At 34.0% G+C, this 15,090-nt stretch overlaps 2 protein-coding genes across 2 annotated transcripts in view; both read left to right on the forward strand.

Moving 5' to 3' along the window:
• The window catches only part of Git (ARF GTPase-activating protein GIT1), a 497,129-nt gene that overhangs the window by 218,121 nt on the left and 263,918 nt on the right, over positions 1–15,090 (forward strand). The gene's annotated exons all lie outside the window — the stretch shown is intronic.
• PolE1 (DNA polymerase epsilon catalytic subunit 1) overlaps positions 1–15,090 on the forward strand; it is a 129,240-nt gene that overhangs the window by 22,395 nt on the left and 91,755 nt on the right. The window contains exons 2-4 of the mRNA XM_089089651.1: positions 7,721–8,040; positions 11,415–11,652; positions 12,498–12,744. Of these exons, the coding sequence (XP_088945777.1) occupies positions 7,721–8,040; positions 11,415–11,652; positions 12,498–12,744 (805 nt within the window). The remainder of the gene's footprint in view (positions 1–7,720; positions 8,041–11,414; positions 11,653–12,497; positions 12,745–15,090) is intronic.

The following is a 15,090-nucleotide window of genomic DNA, read 5'->3' on the forward strand; positions in this document are numbered from 1 at the left end:
TGTAAATGCCTTCCACAGTTCATTGATTTTCATTTAGTTACTTTATTTATTTTTTCATTTTTGTTTCTCTTTCCGTGCTAATGGTTCATTCCGATAATACCTGCTGTCCAATTAGTTATTTGTTTGTTTGTAATCTTTTGACAGGTTTTTCTTTTGCAATTGATTTAAGTAAAGATTTCTTTTTGGTTAATCTGGTGACTTTAATAGACTCCAAGTAAAACCTATTTTTGTGAATTTTTTAAGCCATGAGAGACGGCTTTGCGAGCTTGAAAATAATCCTTTCGATGCAATTAGTATCGTAAATAATTATGTGGGTCAGGCTAATCAAAGTCCGATTAATATAAATCCTATTTGTTACAGTAAATATGTTTCGGATTTGGGGGGAGAGGAGGTTAAAAACGGAAATTATTCTCTGACAATACTTCAGCTTAACAGTCAGGATCTCTCATTGTTAATAGATTATCAAAGATAAATTGTGTCGGACGGATATCCTAATGCTCTAGGTTTATGTGAGATGTTTTAGAATTCATGTACTGAAGTGGTATTGGATATGCAAGTCTATAATATATAATGTAAAAACTGATGCAAGATGGCTAAAGGAGATCTTGCCATGTATCCACCGTAAGTAAAATGATTAATTTTTTTAGTGACCAGGGTGATGTCAACTCTTTGGGGGAACGTTTTGTTGAGTTACAAAATAATCCTTTAGATATAGAAAGTATAATTAATAATTCAATTGGAAGTAGAAATAGGAATTATAATGATCCTAAATCGGTTATGGAAAGTAAATATGTTTCGCAATTAAGTGGTTCTGCCTCTTCTAAACAAGATAGTATTTTCTCTGTGCTTAACCTAAACATTCAGGGACTTTGTTCCTCTTTTGATGAGCTGAAACGGATCGTCAGTGGTGGAACTCCGGATGTTATTGGATTGTGTGAAACTTTCCTGGATTCAGAAAAGGATATGCTTTTAGATATCCAAAGATTTAGGATGGAAAGGATGAACCGGAAACGGATGGCGAAATGTGGCCTTGCCCTGTATATTGCCGATCATCTTGTATATAATTTCCGAAGTGATTTGAGTAGAAATGAGGAAGGAGTCTTTGAATCCCTTTTTATTGAGATTAAGTCAGGTTGTAAGAATTTAGTTGTCGGTCTGGTTTACAGATCCCTTAGTGGATCTATTCCTTCGCTTATGAAAATTCTGGAAGAGGTTTTGGATTTAGTCTAAAAGCATCCTTGCGAACTAATCCTTATGGGGGATTTCAACCTTAACCTGCTGGATCAAAATTCTGCTTCGACTGCAGATTTTTTGTCAATGATGCTTTCTGCGGGACCTCTACCTTCAGTTTGTATACCACCCCGGGTTACTGAGATGCATGCATCACTTATTGATAATATTTTTTCGTCACTAGATGTCTTAGATAATTCGGTGATGATTAGTGATATTTCTGATCATTTCCCTGCTATTTCACGATATAGGACTGCTAATCGATTGCAGCGTAAAGTTTCGCCATCTAATCTCCCATTTTTTCGTTTTGGTGTTAGTGAGATCAGTCTACTTAAATCTCGTTTGACTGATCAGCCATGGGATAGTTTGGATTCTGAATCGGATTTTAACCGCTCTTTTGATTTCTTTTATGATTCAGTAAAGGAAGGTATCCTAGAAGTTTGCCACCAGAATCCAAAGCCTCATACCTCGAAAAGGATAGTACTGCTGAATCCGTGGATGACTCCAGGTCTCCATAAAAGCTGGAAAAGGAAAAATTATATGTGGACACTATACTAGGCTTCGTCATCTGCTTCTCATCATCAGCGGTTCAAGGCCTATAGGAATATATTTAATTCTCTGTGTCGGAAGGCCAAGTCTCAGTATTATCACAGGAAATTTTCTGAGTGTGGAAAGGATGTTGGGAAGACATGGAAAATTATTAATTCTGTACTGAAACCTACTCCGCCTCCGCCTTCAGTTCCAACAACGCTGATAGTTGACGGTAAAATTGTCCAAGGTGATGAAAATGTTCAGCTAGAGCTTACGTCTTATTTTGCTAATATAGGAAAAACGACTGCTTCGTCTGTGAGCTCTACAACTCCTCGTTGCGATTTCAGAGCCTATCTTGGACCCCCATGTTTAAAGTCAATGGTCTTGAACCCTGTTTCTGAGTTTAAGGTAGGTCAGATCGTAAATGCGCTTAAAGGTTCATCGTCATCAGGGCCAGATAGAATTCTTACAAGGGTTATCCTTGCCGTTCTTCCTGCTATTCTGTCACCTTTGACTAAGCTTGTCAATCTGTCTTTCGTGAATGGAATTTTCCTTGAATCACTCAAGCGAGCTAAGGTTGTAGCGCTGTATAAAGGTGGGTCCCGGAGTGATCCTGCTAATTATAGGCCAATTTCTCTTCTATCTGTTTTCAGCAAAATTTTTGACAAGGCTATGCTATCTAGGCTTCTTAGTTTTCTGGATGTCAAAATATTTTTCCATGATTTCCAGTTTGGATTCCGAGCAAATCACTCTACAGAGCATGCTTGCGCATCTCTCTTGAATTTCATTCATTCGGCATTAGATTTTGGTCTTATCCCGGCAGCTGTATTTTTGGATGTTCGTAAAGCTTTTGATTCTTTGACTCATCAGATTCTTCTCTGGAAATTATCGCATATTGGTATAAGATCAAATGTTTTCTCTTGGTTTGAATCATATCTTTCTGGTAGACTTATTTCAATTGATCCGCTTTTCCGGAGCCCTTCTGAAGTAGAATTTGGTGTCCCCCAGGGATCTGTTCTTGGCCCCGTTTTATTTCTGATTTATGTCAATGATCTGATTTCAGCAGTCAAGAACACCAGTCCTCTAGTATGCTGCAATCTGTGTCATCCGGATGTTCCTTCGTGTCCCAATGCTACTTCTAATGAAGATTGCCTCGTTGCTTTTGCTGACGACAGCACTTTTGGGACTCTAGGGAGGACGGAATGTGATGTCAGGTCTAATCTGGTGGCAATATTTGAGAGAGCAGTTTCATGGTTTGAGGCGAATTACTTGGCCTTGAATAAACCAAGTCACATTTTCTTGTTTTTTCTCGAATTGGTGTAGCATTCCCTCAACTGACACAGCTTCAGGTGTCACAAGGCTCCTTGTGTAGACCAAAGAATCGGTTGGTCCGGTTTCTTGGTATCCTGCTTGATGAGAACCTTTCGTTTAGACACCATATAGCCATGATTAGGGTTAAGGTCTCACGGAGTTTGGGTGTTATTCGAAAACTCAAACACACCTTTCCTGGATCTATTCTGAAGCTTCTTTTTTTCTGCCTTGTCCAGTCATATATCTCTTATTGCCCCATAGTATGGATGTCTACTTTTCCTTCTACACTGCGGTCGCTTTTTGTCATGTATGATAAAACACGGCGTCTGGTTATGGAAACCAATCGTTCTTCACTCTAGACCGCTTCTAAATCTACAGTCTATCTACATTCTTTCTTGTGCTTCTTTTGTTTTTCATCAGCTTCATGGCAATCTTCCAAAATCTCTTCAAGAAACTCCACAGTTTATTTCTGATTCAGCTCCATATAAATTTCGTTCGTCACATAGTATCTGTATTCCTTCTACTCCCTCTGTGTGGTCAGATTTCAATCCCCTCGTCGCTTGCCATCAGGTTTGGAACTCCCTGCCTTCTTCAGTATAGAAATACCACTCGTTTGGCACTTTCAAGAGGATTCTTAAGGACCATTTAGTTAAGAATCAAATAGAATAATCTTTTTTTTTTTTTTTGTTTTTTTTTTTTTTTTTTTTGTGGAGTTGATGTCCCCTGAATGTTTAGTTATGTTTTATGGTGGTCATCTCTGCGCTATCAATCCCAGACCTCAGGTATGACTATCAATATTTATTGTTGAAACTTGTATAGTTCACTAAGGAGTAGCATTCATGAAGACGGGTTAAATTTTATTGCTTTCGCACCATTTTATTACAGTTAAATAATTATAAGCCTTATGACTGAATTAACCCATAAATGTCAATTTTGCTACCTAGCCTCAGAAATAAGCAGAGCTGATTGAACTGGTATTTATATAGTTTTAAATACAAGTTTAAAAGGGCTGTACATGGCTTAAGTTATGATATTTTTGATATCTTGGATAAGAGCTATGAATAATATCGTAACAGCTATTATGATGTTGGTTTACCTGAAAATACACATAATTCTGTTTTGACGATAGGAATTCACTTATAGTAATAATTATATATATATATATTTTTTTTTTTTATTATTATTATTATTTTCTTTTTGAGTCTATTTAATATAATTAATTAATTTAGTTTATTTATTCTAATTTTTTCTATAGTTTCCATTTTATCTATATTTTCTTTTCTTCTCCTTCATATGTGAGTAAGTGATCATTTTAATTTTTTTTTTTTTTTTTTATCTCTGAGTATGTAATTAATATTTAGTCCCTCTTTGTACAGGCCAATGAGCCTTTGAGGGATTAATAACATGTAATATTGTATGTGTATTTAATGAAGAATAAAACTTATCTTTATCTTATCTTTATCTTATCTTATGTATTGGAGAAAGGGGGGCACCCATGGAGAGCCCATATTTCTGTCTATAAAAAATGCCTCTATAATGGAAGTAAAAAGAAGTTCTGTTACAAAGGGCTGTAAGCGAAAGAAGTGTCTGATTCGAAAGAGTAGATTTTTCTGATATAGATGGGTTAGAATTAGGTTTTTGCTCCAAAAACAGTTCGGCCTTTTGAGGATCACATTTGGTATACATTGAATCTGCATCAAAACTGCCAATTCTTGTATTTTGTTTAACCGAATCTTGCTTTATCTTGGAAACAAAATCAGCGGAATTTTTAATATAGGATTTTTGAGCCTGAATTAGTGGGCGAAATATGACTGATAAGAATTTTCCTATTTTTGCTGTAGGAGAATTAAAAGAAGAAACAATGGGTCGAAGTGGATTACCGGGATTATGAACTTTAGGAATACCATAAAAGCGAGGGGACGTGCATCCGCGTGGGTAAAACCTTTTGTACAACTGAACTGTAATTTCATCTTTTCCTTTTAGATAAGAAAGCTCTTTTCGGACTTCCTGTACAAATTTTTCTGTGGGATCGGTAGTTAATTGTTCATATGTGTTAGAATCATTTAAAATTTCTCTGATTTTTAAACCACATTGGCCTGACATCACATAAAGAAAGAAAAACGAGCAAAAATGGGGTTTTTATAGGCCAAATGACGATACTGAAAAAACAAAGCATAAAGAATAAACGAGTCATATTTCGGTTTTCTCAAAAGAGAAGCCGATACGTTAGTAATCCCTGAAATAAACCTTGAACCACTTTCCCAGTCATCTAATCAGACACGTGAACAACCCCTGAGGTCTCAAAGGGTGTCTGCAAGAAATGCATTAATTAAAATCTAAAATAAAACGACATAGTTTTCCAACTTATTTAATTTATGGTTCGGGTTGGTTTGTATAGTTAATTAATTGATTCCTGTAATATGTCAGTTGTTCGCTAGTATCAGTCGATGGAAGTTCATGTTTTTTTTGGATTTTGTGAAAATCGCGGATATTGTCGAATAACTCGCGTTTATGGTTGTTAGGTAGTTGGTTTTAATTCTTTTAATTTTTGGCTTTTATTGTTACATCGTGTCGTTTCGCGCTGAAGAAGAGAGGCGTTTGTCCTCTCGAAATATTCGCTTTGTTTTTTCAGTATCGTCATTTGGCCTATAAAAAACCCATTTTTGCTCGTTTTTCTTTCTTTATGTGATGTCAGGCCAATGTGGTTTAAGAAATTACTGAAAATAACCTTGAAATAAACCTTGAACCACTTTCCCAGTCATCTAATCAGACACGTGAACAACCCCTTAGGTCTCAAAGGGTGTCTGCAAGAAATGCCTTAATTAAAATCCGAAATCAAATGACATAGTTTTCCAACTTATTTAATTGCTGGTTCGTGTTGTTTTTTCGAGTTAATGAATTGGTTCCTTTCATTGGTCAGTTGCTTGCTAGTATCCGTCGATGGCAGATCATGTTTTTTTTTTGGATTTTGTGCAAATCGCGGATATTGTCGAATAACTCGCTTTTATGGGTGTTAGGTAGTTGTTTTTCATTCTTTTAATTTTTTGCGTTTATTTATAAATAGTTTAATTTCCCGCTGAAGAAGAGAGGCGTTTGTCCTCTCGAAATATTCGCTTTGTTTTTTCAGTATCGTCATTTGGCCTAAAAAAACCCCACTTTTGCTCGTTTTTCTTTCTTTATGTGATGTCAGGCCAATTTCGTTTAAGAAATTATCTTTTTAGAAAATGAATAGTCTATTTTTTTTTTTACAAATCCATCTTATTCTTTGCAGTGAAGTTTTGCAATAACGAATCTATTCGGCTGTTTTGTGCATTAAAAAAAAAATGTGTTGGGAATGAAGAAATATTAAAGGAATTTTAGTGCATATCAGTCTGATGAAACTAGATTGATATTAGAAAATGTAATCGCAACAAATTTAAGAACTTTCGCTACTCCACTTATTTTTCAACCTTATAATAAAAGACAAATTACTTAAAATATATACTGCTTTCAGTAAAGTGCGTATAACAGTCGCGCTATGATTGGAGTGCAAGGGGGAAATTTTCTCACTTCATATATCCAGGGGCGTCCCGAGGCTCGTTTTATTTGTGGGGCGATTTTCGTAAATTTTACCGAATCGCTACCTGATTTATGCCGAATTTTCTGGAGAAATCAAGAATTTTGCTAAATTTCTGACGATTTTGCAAAATATCTGGTAATTTCTGTTCGTTTTGAGTTTGATTGGAATGTCAATTTGGGTACATTCTAAATTCATTATTCGTATGTTTTTTATTAAGTCTAATATCCGTTTTTTAAACGGTTTTATCTCTTATACTGTTTTAACTGTTTAACTCTTATTATAACTGTTTAAAAAAAAATATATATATATAATTGCGGTAAAAGACAGACAACTCCTCATTCAACTATTTAGTAATTTCTGTTCGTTTTGAGTTTGAGTTGAACTTTAGTCTTATTTTTTGTAACTTATAAGTTCATTATTGGTTTCATTTTTATTAAGTTGTTCGTTTTAACTTTTAGTTGATTATTCATTATAATGTAATTTTTTTTTTTACTCTGCCGAATACATATTTTTGCTCTTTACTTTGTTAAGAAAAACGTGTTTTTTTTTTATCTCGTAATAAAGGTTTTACATTTCAGATACCAATTTAAAAGAAACATTATAGGATACAATTTTCTTTATTCTTGCCAACGGATGTTTTGTTCTGGAAGAATTAATTTTTGAGAAATAACACAAGATACATGGAAGTTCTTTTGAAAATATTCCAAATGCTGATTCTTAAGCTTGGTCGCTTCCTTTAAGTTGTACAACCTTCCTTTCCAATGTAATTTCCTTGACTTTGCGAATTCTAAAGATATTCTGCCCTGTTTGGTCAGTTCACCCTTTTTTATATTGAATATGTACATTTGTTGAAGCGAGCTTAACGACTAATATAGTAATAATGATTAATGCAGTAATTTCAAAACTTGTTCATAAATCTAATCCAGTTTCAGGTTTATATGCTAAAATGTGATTTCTAGTCTATTGTCGCGAGTTTTTAAAGCCTTCTTCTACTAAACCTTGACTCCCTTCTCCTATTTCGGGACTTCTAATTGGTGTTAAGATGTGTTCTTGAGGATTTAAATTTTCGTCTACATTTTCTTCGTTTAGGGAGTATGACGTGCCCTATCACGTTCGAGTATCTATTGATTTAAAAATTTTCGTTGGGCTATGGTACTCAGTCAAGATTCATGGGTCAGAGGCACCTGTTCTTACACATCGTCAAGATATTATTGAGACACCAGACACGATTGTGCTGGCATTTGATATTGAAACTACTAAACTGCCACTGAAGTTCCCCGACGCAAGCACTGATCAAATCATGATGATATCTTACATGATTGATGGACAGGGATACTTAATAACTAATCGAGAAATTGTTGCTGCTGATGTTGAGAACTTTGAATATACTCCAAAGCCGGAATTTGAAGGTGAATCTTTCCGTCTTTTACTAGATATTAATTAAAAAATCTTTTTTTTTTACAAAACAAGTTGTTCAAAGAAAAGTAACGAGCTCATTTAAACCAAAAATGAGCTGAAATAAAGTCAAATAATCTTCCAAGCGTAAAACTACCACAAATCACTATCAATAAATACATAAATGAAACCCAAAACAAACAGAATTTAGGATAAATGACGGAGTCAAACTCAAAACGAGCAAAAATTAACATTAGTAGGGCTGACAACCCCCATGCCTTCTCAAGACCAGGATTTGCACTTTACTGACAAAAAAAAAACATTTTAAATGTGGTCACTTTTTTACTTTAATAAATACAAAATTGTTAAGACTAGGAATAAATATCAGTATATGTATATTAAACTGACAATCCACGGTATTTGTTTTTTTTTATTTTTACTGAAATAGGGCAGTAGATATTGCTAAGGACTCTTTAGAAGAAGCCCACTCCCAACATTCTATGATAACTGGTTTGATACGATGACCCTTGGAATGAAAAAAAGAGGAAAAAGTGCTTTGCAATAAACTTACTATTTAGATTAATCATTCAAATGATAATTTATCACTGGAAAGTTTTTTGTTCAAAAAGCGCTTTTAAGCTTGTGGTTACTATGGGCCGTCGAATGCTCTTTACTTAATTGCATCTGTTGCTGCAAACATGGTGATCAAAACTTTATCCTTCATCTTCGTCTTTATTTGTCTTAGACCAATACCTTTTGTAAAACCAATCTATATCTGTATCCAGGGTCGTATCCAGGTGAGGTGGGAGGGTACAATAAAACTTTAAAAACGCATCAAAAATTTGTTTGTAATCATTTTGCTACGTTTTTACAAGTTGGAAAACCTATCGGGGAGGGGGGGGGGTCAAACCCCCTAACCCCCCCCGGGTTACGGCCTTGTCTGCATCTGTATCTATTTTTGTAACCATGGTGTGTTTACTGAAAAGTACGGCAAATTTCCGGCAAAAAGCTAACGCAACAGGGCAACAAGGCCAAGTGTGTTTGAATCAGAGTTGCCAAGAAAGTATATTCGATAGTGTAATTCATTATTTGCTAAAAAAAAAAACTCTTTGTACAAATTTCAACTTAGTCCGTAAATGCGGTAGGTCACTTTGGCTCGTATACATTAACTCCTTTTGAGGCGGGAGAGGCAAATAGAAAAAATGTATGAAAAAAGGAAAGAAATAGGGGAAGTTATTTACTAATTAAATCCAAATTGTAGTATTTTATTTGACAATCAGGTAACAGAAAAAGTAAACAAACTTCCCATGTGAAAAATATAAACCCAATGTATTGCTCCATGCCAAAAAATCCAGTAAGCAGTGGCGCAAGTTCATGAAAATGTTTGGGGGGGGGTATTTTGTTGTTTTTTTTTCAATTTTTTTCTAATGATAATACCAAAAAGGGCTGGCATAAAGGTTCTTTTTTAAGTTTTCTACTACGTTTTGCTTAAGATTTTCATGAAGAACAAAAATTCAATTTCCATTTTGTTAGGTCTATATGGTACCTTTTGGGTGAACATGATATATATTTTTTCTACTTCGGTGAAAAAAATTAAAAGGTTGCCTGGGGGTGCTCATACATTTAGATTCTAATCCTTAATTAGGGCATTAATCACATCTTGACCATCCTGAACATTAAAAACATTCTAAATCCTTAGTTTAGAACATTACAAGTATATAACAATATGTCTTCTTTCTTTCAAGCGTAAAAGATTTATTTTGATAAATTTCATTCAGAACACAAGTTGATTGGAGGACAAAAGCCACGTGGGAAAAATTATTTTGAGATTTTGCTATTGTGGTGGCTATTTAACAATCAGTTAACAAAAAAAGTAAACAGACTTTCCATCTGAAGAATATAAACCCAATGCTTTGTTGCATTCCGAAAAAATCCAGTAAGCAGTGGTGCAAATTCATGAAAATGTTTTTTTTTTTTTTTGGGGGGGGGGGGTTATTTTGTCGGTTTAAAAAAAAAAAAATTATAATGAAAATACCAAACAGGGCTGGCATAAAGGTTCTTTTTTAAGTTTTCTACAACGTTGTGCTTGAGATTTTCATGAAGAACAAGAATTCAATTTCCATTTTGTTAGGTCTATATGGTACCTTTTGGGTGGTCATGATATATTTTTTCTACTTCGGTGATACAAAATAAAAGGTTGCCTGGGGGTGCTTATACATTTAGATTCTAATTCTTAATTAGAGCATTAATCACATTTTGACGATTCTGAACATTAAAAACATTATAAATCCTTAGTTTAGAATATTTAAAGTACATAACAATATTTCTTCTTTCTTTCAAGCGTAAACGATTTATTTTGATAAATTTCATTCAGAACACAAGTTGATTGGAGGACAAAAGCCGCGTGGGAAAAATTATGTTGAGATTTTCTATTGTGGTGGCTATAGATAAAATGTCGTTTTTTCTATTTACTTTAATAGGTAAATAAATGAGGAATTTTAAAGTAACTGAAGTACATGAATGGTTCACAGGACAGAGTGTAATGAATATGATAAGTATAGGCAACTGTAGGCTTTGGCACAGGTTATCCAATCCCAAAACACTGTATCTGTATTTTTCAGAATTTTACAGGAAAGCATCGACCGGTTTCTCAAGAACATTGATTTGTCTGTGTACACACTGTTTCTAAAATGCGGTTTCCTATTTTCTGCGTTGTTTTTCGCCATAACAAAAATAAGAGAAAACTTCAACCTCCTCATTTTCTTTATGTTCTACTTTCATTCAGAAAGTCAATAAACTGGCATATCAACTACTTTAACAAGGTCGAAAATCAGTCACACTCAGGCATTTCTAGTCATACTACTAAAAAAATTGTTTTCAAAACTACTTTACAAAAACTACAGCAAATGTAAACACTAATGATAGTGATGACACAGGTATGAGTTCGGTGAAAGTTTATCCTTGTGATTAGTCCTTCGGAATCGCTTTTTTGGGGCTAAAGATTGTTTTGGAGCCTTTCGATTGGTCCGTCCGGTCCACTGTTTTGGATTTGGAAAGTCAGGTCTAACAGCAGATACACTGTAAAATCGAACTACCAATCTACACAATCATATTAGATATAGCAAGTTCGTGTATATCAATCAATTCAGCGTAAAAAGTTACGTAAAAAACCAGCCTTAACTCTTTTTTAGATATGGTGTTTTTTGATTATACAGCCGACGTGTAAACGTAAATAGAATGATTAAGATATCATAAATTTGAATATCATAGTAGCCACCTAACGACTTTATTTTTGTAAAGTAAATTCCTTTACTTAGGTCCCCCTGAGGTCTCCCTTTCAAATGACAATTTCCTTTTCCCCAAATATAACTTTCAATGAATTTTGCAGGTCTGTTTACTATTTTTAACGAGCCGAATGAAGAAAAGCTGATACTTCGCTTCTTCGACCACATTTTGGAAGTTAAACCTCATATATTTGTTACGTACAATGGTGACTTTTTCGACTGGTCGTTTGTTGAGGCAAGGGCAGCCGTCTATCATTTAAATATGGAAAGAATGATTGGCTTTGCTAAGGACAGCCAGGGAGTTTATTGCAGTCGTCCCTCCATCCACATGGACTGTTTCTGGTATTGCATTTTCTCTCTTTCTTAATACATTTAATTCAAATGAAACTTTGAACTAGGTTTAATTAATTTGTTCTTCATGCATTCTTTCATGATATTAAAACAAAGCCCGATGGTGTATGACCCCTCAGTTTTGACTGGAATCAAATTATTAGCAACCGGATAAAATCCTTTAGGGTTTGTGAGGGTGTTTTTTGTGAGATGGTTGTCAAACCCAAAGCGTTTAACAAGGTGGAAAGAGGATATTGCGAGGATAATTTTTTTTAGTTTCTTGGTTTTGGGTTTATAGCATCGATATTGTTTCATACCGACGGTTGTTTCAAAAGGCAAGTGAGAAAGGTCGTCTCCTTTTAAAAAAACACCTTGTAATAAAACACAACAAAATTTAATCTTAACTCTTTTAAACTTCGTTTTCTGTTATTTATGGCAGAGCATCCATATGTTTTTATCCCTTGTTTCAGAGGATGAGAAAAGGGTTGGAGTTCGAATATAATTTTATGATACTCACTTCTTTGAGTACCCTGCCCCAAAAGCAGAGATTTTCCCGAAATGGCATTCCGGCTATGTTGCTACTATGCTCTTGGAAACTTTTTCTTTAAATGTGCTTATTTATAAGAGTTTCAGTTGGATGAACAACTATTCAGTTTTTTTTCATTAATGTATAACACTGTCTTTTATAAACTAAAAGGTTTTCAGTTAGACTCAAAATATATTGTCTTTAAAATTATTTACTTTACTTGTTTTGGTTAATTGGAATTTTGGGTTCAACTTCCTTCAGATAGATACATGAACCTACTCTAGTAAATAAAATTTACTCTTTATTAGTTAATCATTTGTATCAATTTCAGCTGGGTCAAACGTGATTCCTATCTCCCAGTTGGTTCCCAGAATCTTAAGGCCGTCGCTAAAGCCAAATTACGGTACGATCCAGTCCAACTTGACCCAGAAGATATGTGTCGAATGGCAGCGGAGCAGCCTCAAGTCTTAGCAAATTACTCCGTCTCAGATGCTGTCGCTACATATTATCTGTATATGAAATACGTACATCCTTTCATATTTGCGCTTTGTACTATTATCCCCATGGAACCAGACGAAGTAATTGCCCCTTTTTTACTTTATTTTTGTTTCAAGTTTTTTTCTGCACATTGTAAGGCGATGTATTTGTCTCAAAGACTGCCATCAACTATTATTAATTTTCTTATGGTTAGGGTTGTGATGTTTGTATCTATTTAACAATAATCCATTTTATGAGGAACAGAAAAGAAATCCAAAAAACAAACCGAATACTATGTCATAACACGTAAAAACTGAAAACATAAAAATATCTAATATTGAAAAATTTGGCAAAAAGGTGATAGAGTTAGTTACTAAAAAAGTACAAACAAAATATCCATATTACGGTGAATGTCCAAAATCTAGTTAATGTCGACATTCACCGGTGAATGTTCGAAATTTCTTTTTCTCTGCTTCGATTCAATTAGCTTTGGGAGTCAGCTTTTTTAGTCTTATGCAACCTATGATGGTAAAAGTTAAAGTTAGGTTAGATTATGTTAGTTTGGATTAGGTTAGGTTAAGTTAGATTAGGTGAGGTTAAATTTGGTTCTAAATATCAGAAATGGATTAAAAACCTAACTTAAGCTAACCTAAACCAACCTAATCTCGTCTAGCCAAACCTAATCTAATCAAACCTCACCACCCATCATCAAGCCTTGCATTAATTTGAAAAAATTAACCGGCAACGGTAACTAAATCCAAGGAGAAAAAAAGGTATTTCGGACATATGTATTTGGAACAGTGTGTCTTGATTTTTCAAAAAATCGGCAAAAAGTAAACAATAAATCACTATAAAAATCAAAACGATAAGAAGATACTAATGAGACTAAACTGAATATATTAATTCTTGGAATTTTATATTAATTATATTAATTCTTGGAAATCTGAGTGATTCAAGATTTATTTGCCTATATTTTTTTGTTTTCCAATACAATAAATATAAAAAAAAAGTTTATAAAATATCGTGTTTTCAGTAAAAGGCAAATGACTAGCAATAAGCTATAAAACTTCTACAGTCATAGGAGCGAGAGGGGGGCAGTAGCCAAAATCCTGTTTGTAGCATTTTTTGTTCGTTTTAAGTTTAAATTGAGTATTCAACTGAGTTTTTACTCCTCTAAGATTTCTTTATTCTTCTATATCAATATAGATGAATCTATATCAGTACAAAAGTAATAATCCATGTCTGTTATCTGTGTGTTTGATGAGATTATTCATTTTAGTTTTTTTGGGTTTTCGGTTTTATTTGATAAAAACTTCTTGTCGTTTTAAGTTTGTTGTAATATAGCACTTTTTTGCTCTTCTTAAGCTTAATATGGCTCTTAACTTTCTTTGAAAAACTTCTATTTCGGAAGTTTTTTTTTAATTAATTTCTGCTGGTTTTTGATTGCCCTAGTTTTATTATTGGTTAATATAATGAATATTTCTTTAGTTTTTCAGGTTTTTCTCTTAAGAATTGAGATGTCTGATTCTAATTTATGTTCATAAATTGCATAAGGTAACCTGAGGGCTGGTTTTGATTGTATTCAATAAAATTTTTATAAATCTCGTTCAATTTGAAATCAAGTTTTGGATCAGTACCTTAACTAAGTTTTTGATTTAACTTTAATTTACAGATAATATACTCGTCTGGGGGAATTTTCTAAATATTGTGTATGGATGAAAATGGAATAAAAGAATGAACATATATATAAAAGACACTACTCAACTCTCTTTATTTCTGATTTTTCAACTCTTTTTTTGTGTGACTTTGACGTGAGCGTATGAACAAAATCTGTTTTCATTAAGGTCAACATCCCTCTCGACATTCTTGGAAGTTGAAACTTAATATCTTAGCCGTCGTAAAATATTTCATATCGCCCTTTTGGCAACCTGGATTTAAATAGGGTCTTTGGATCTAATTCAACATCCCCCTCATCGCTTCCCGAAAGTTTCAACTAAATGCTATTAGTCGTTCCTGAGACATTGCATATACACCTTTTTGACAACCAGGATGCGCATAGTGTCATTTGACTAAATTAAACATTCCCCTCAAGGGCTCAAGATTTTCTCAAAGTTTCAACTTAATACACTATGCCGTTCCCGAGATATTGTATACACCATTTTAAAAAGCTGGATGTACATAGTATGTTAGGATTTATTTCAACATTCCCCTCAATATCGCCTGAATTTTGACTAAATGCCATTGGTCGTTCCTGATCTGTTGCATATACGCTTTTTTGGCAAGTGGGATGCACATAGTGTCTTTATTAAGTTCAACATATCCCTCAACATTCTCTGAAAGTTTCAATTTTATGCCCTTAACTGTTTCTGAGATTGTGCTCAAACCATTTTAACATGCTAGGTGCATATAGAATATCGTGTGGTTTAGTCCAATATTCTCGTGAGTAT

This window comes from Artemia sp. Qi Xiang Cuo, chromosome 5 (assembly GCF_049724085.1).
Source record: "Artemia sp. Qi Xiang Cuo chromosome 5, ASM4972408v1, whole genome shotgun sequence".
Lineage (NCBI taxonomy): Eukaryota > Metazoa > Arthropoda > Branchiopoda > Anostraca > Artemiidae > Artemia > Artemia sp. Qi Xiang Cuo.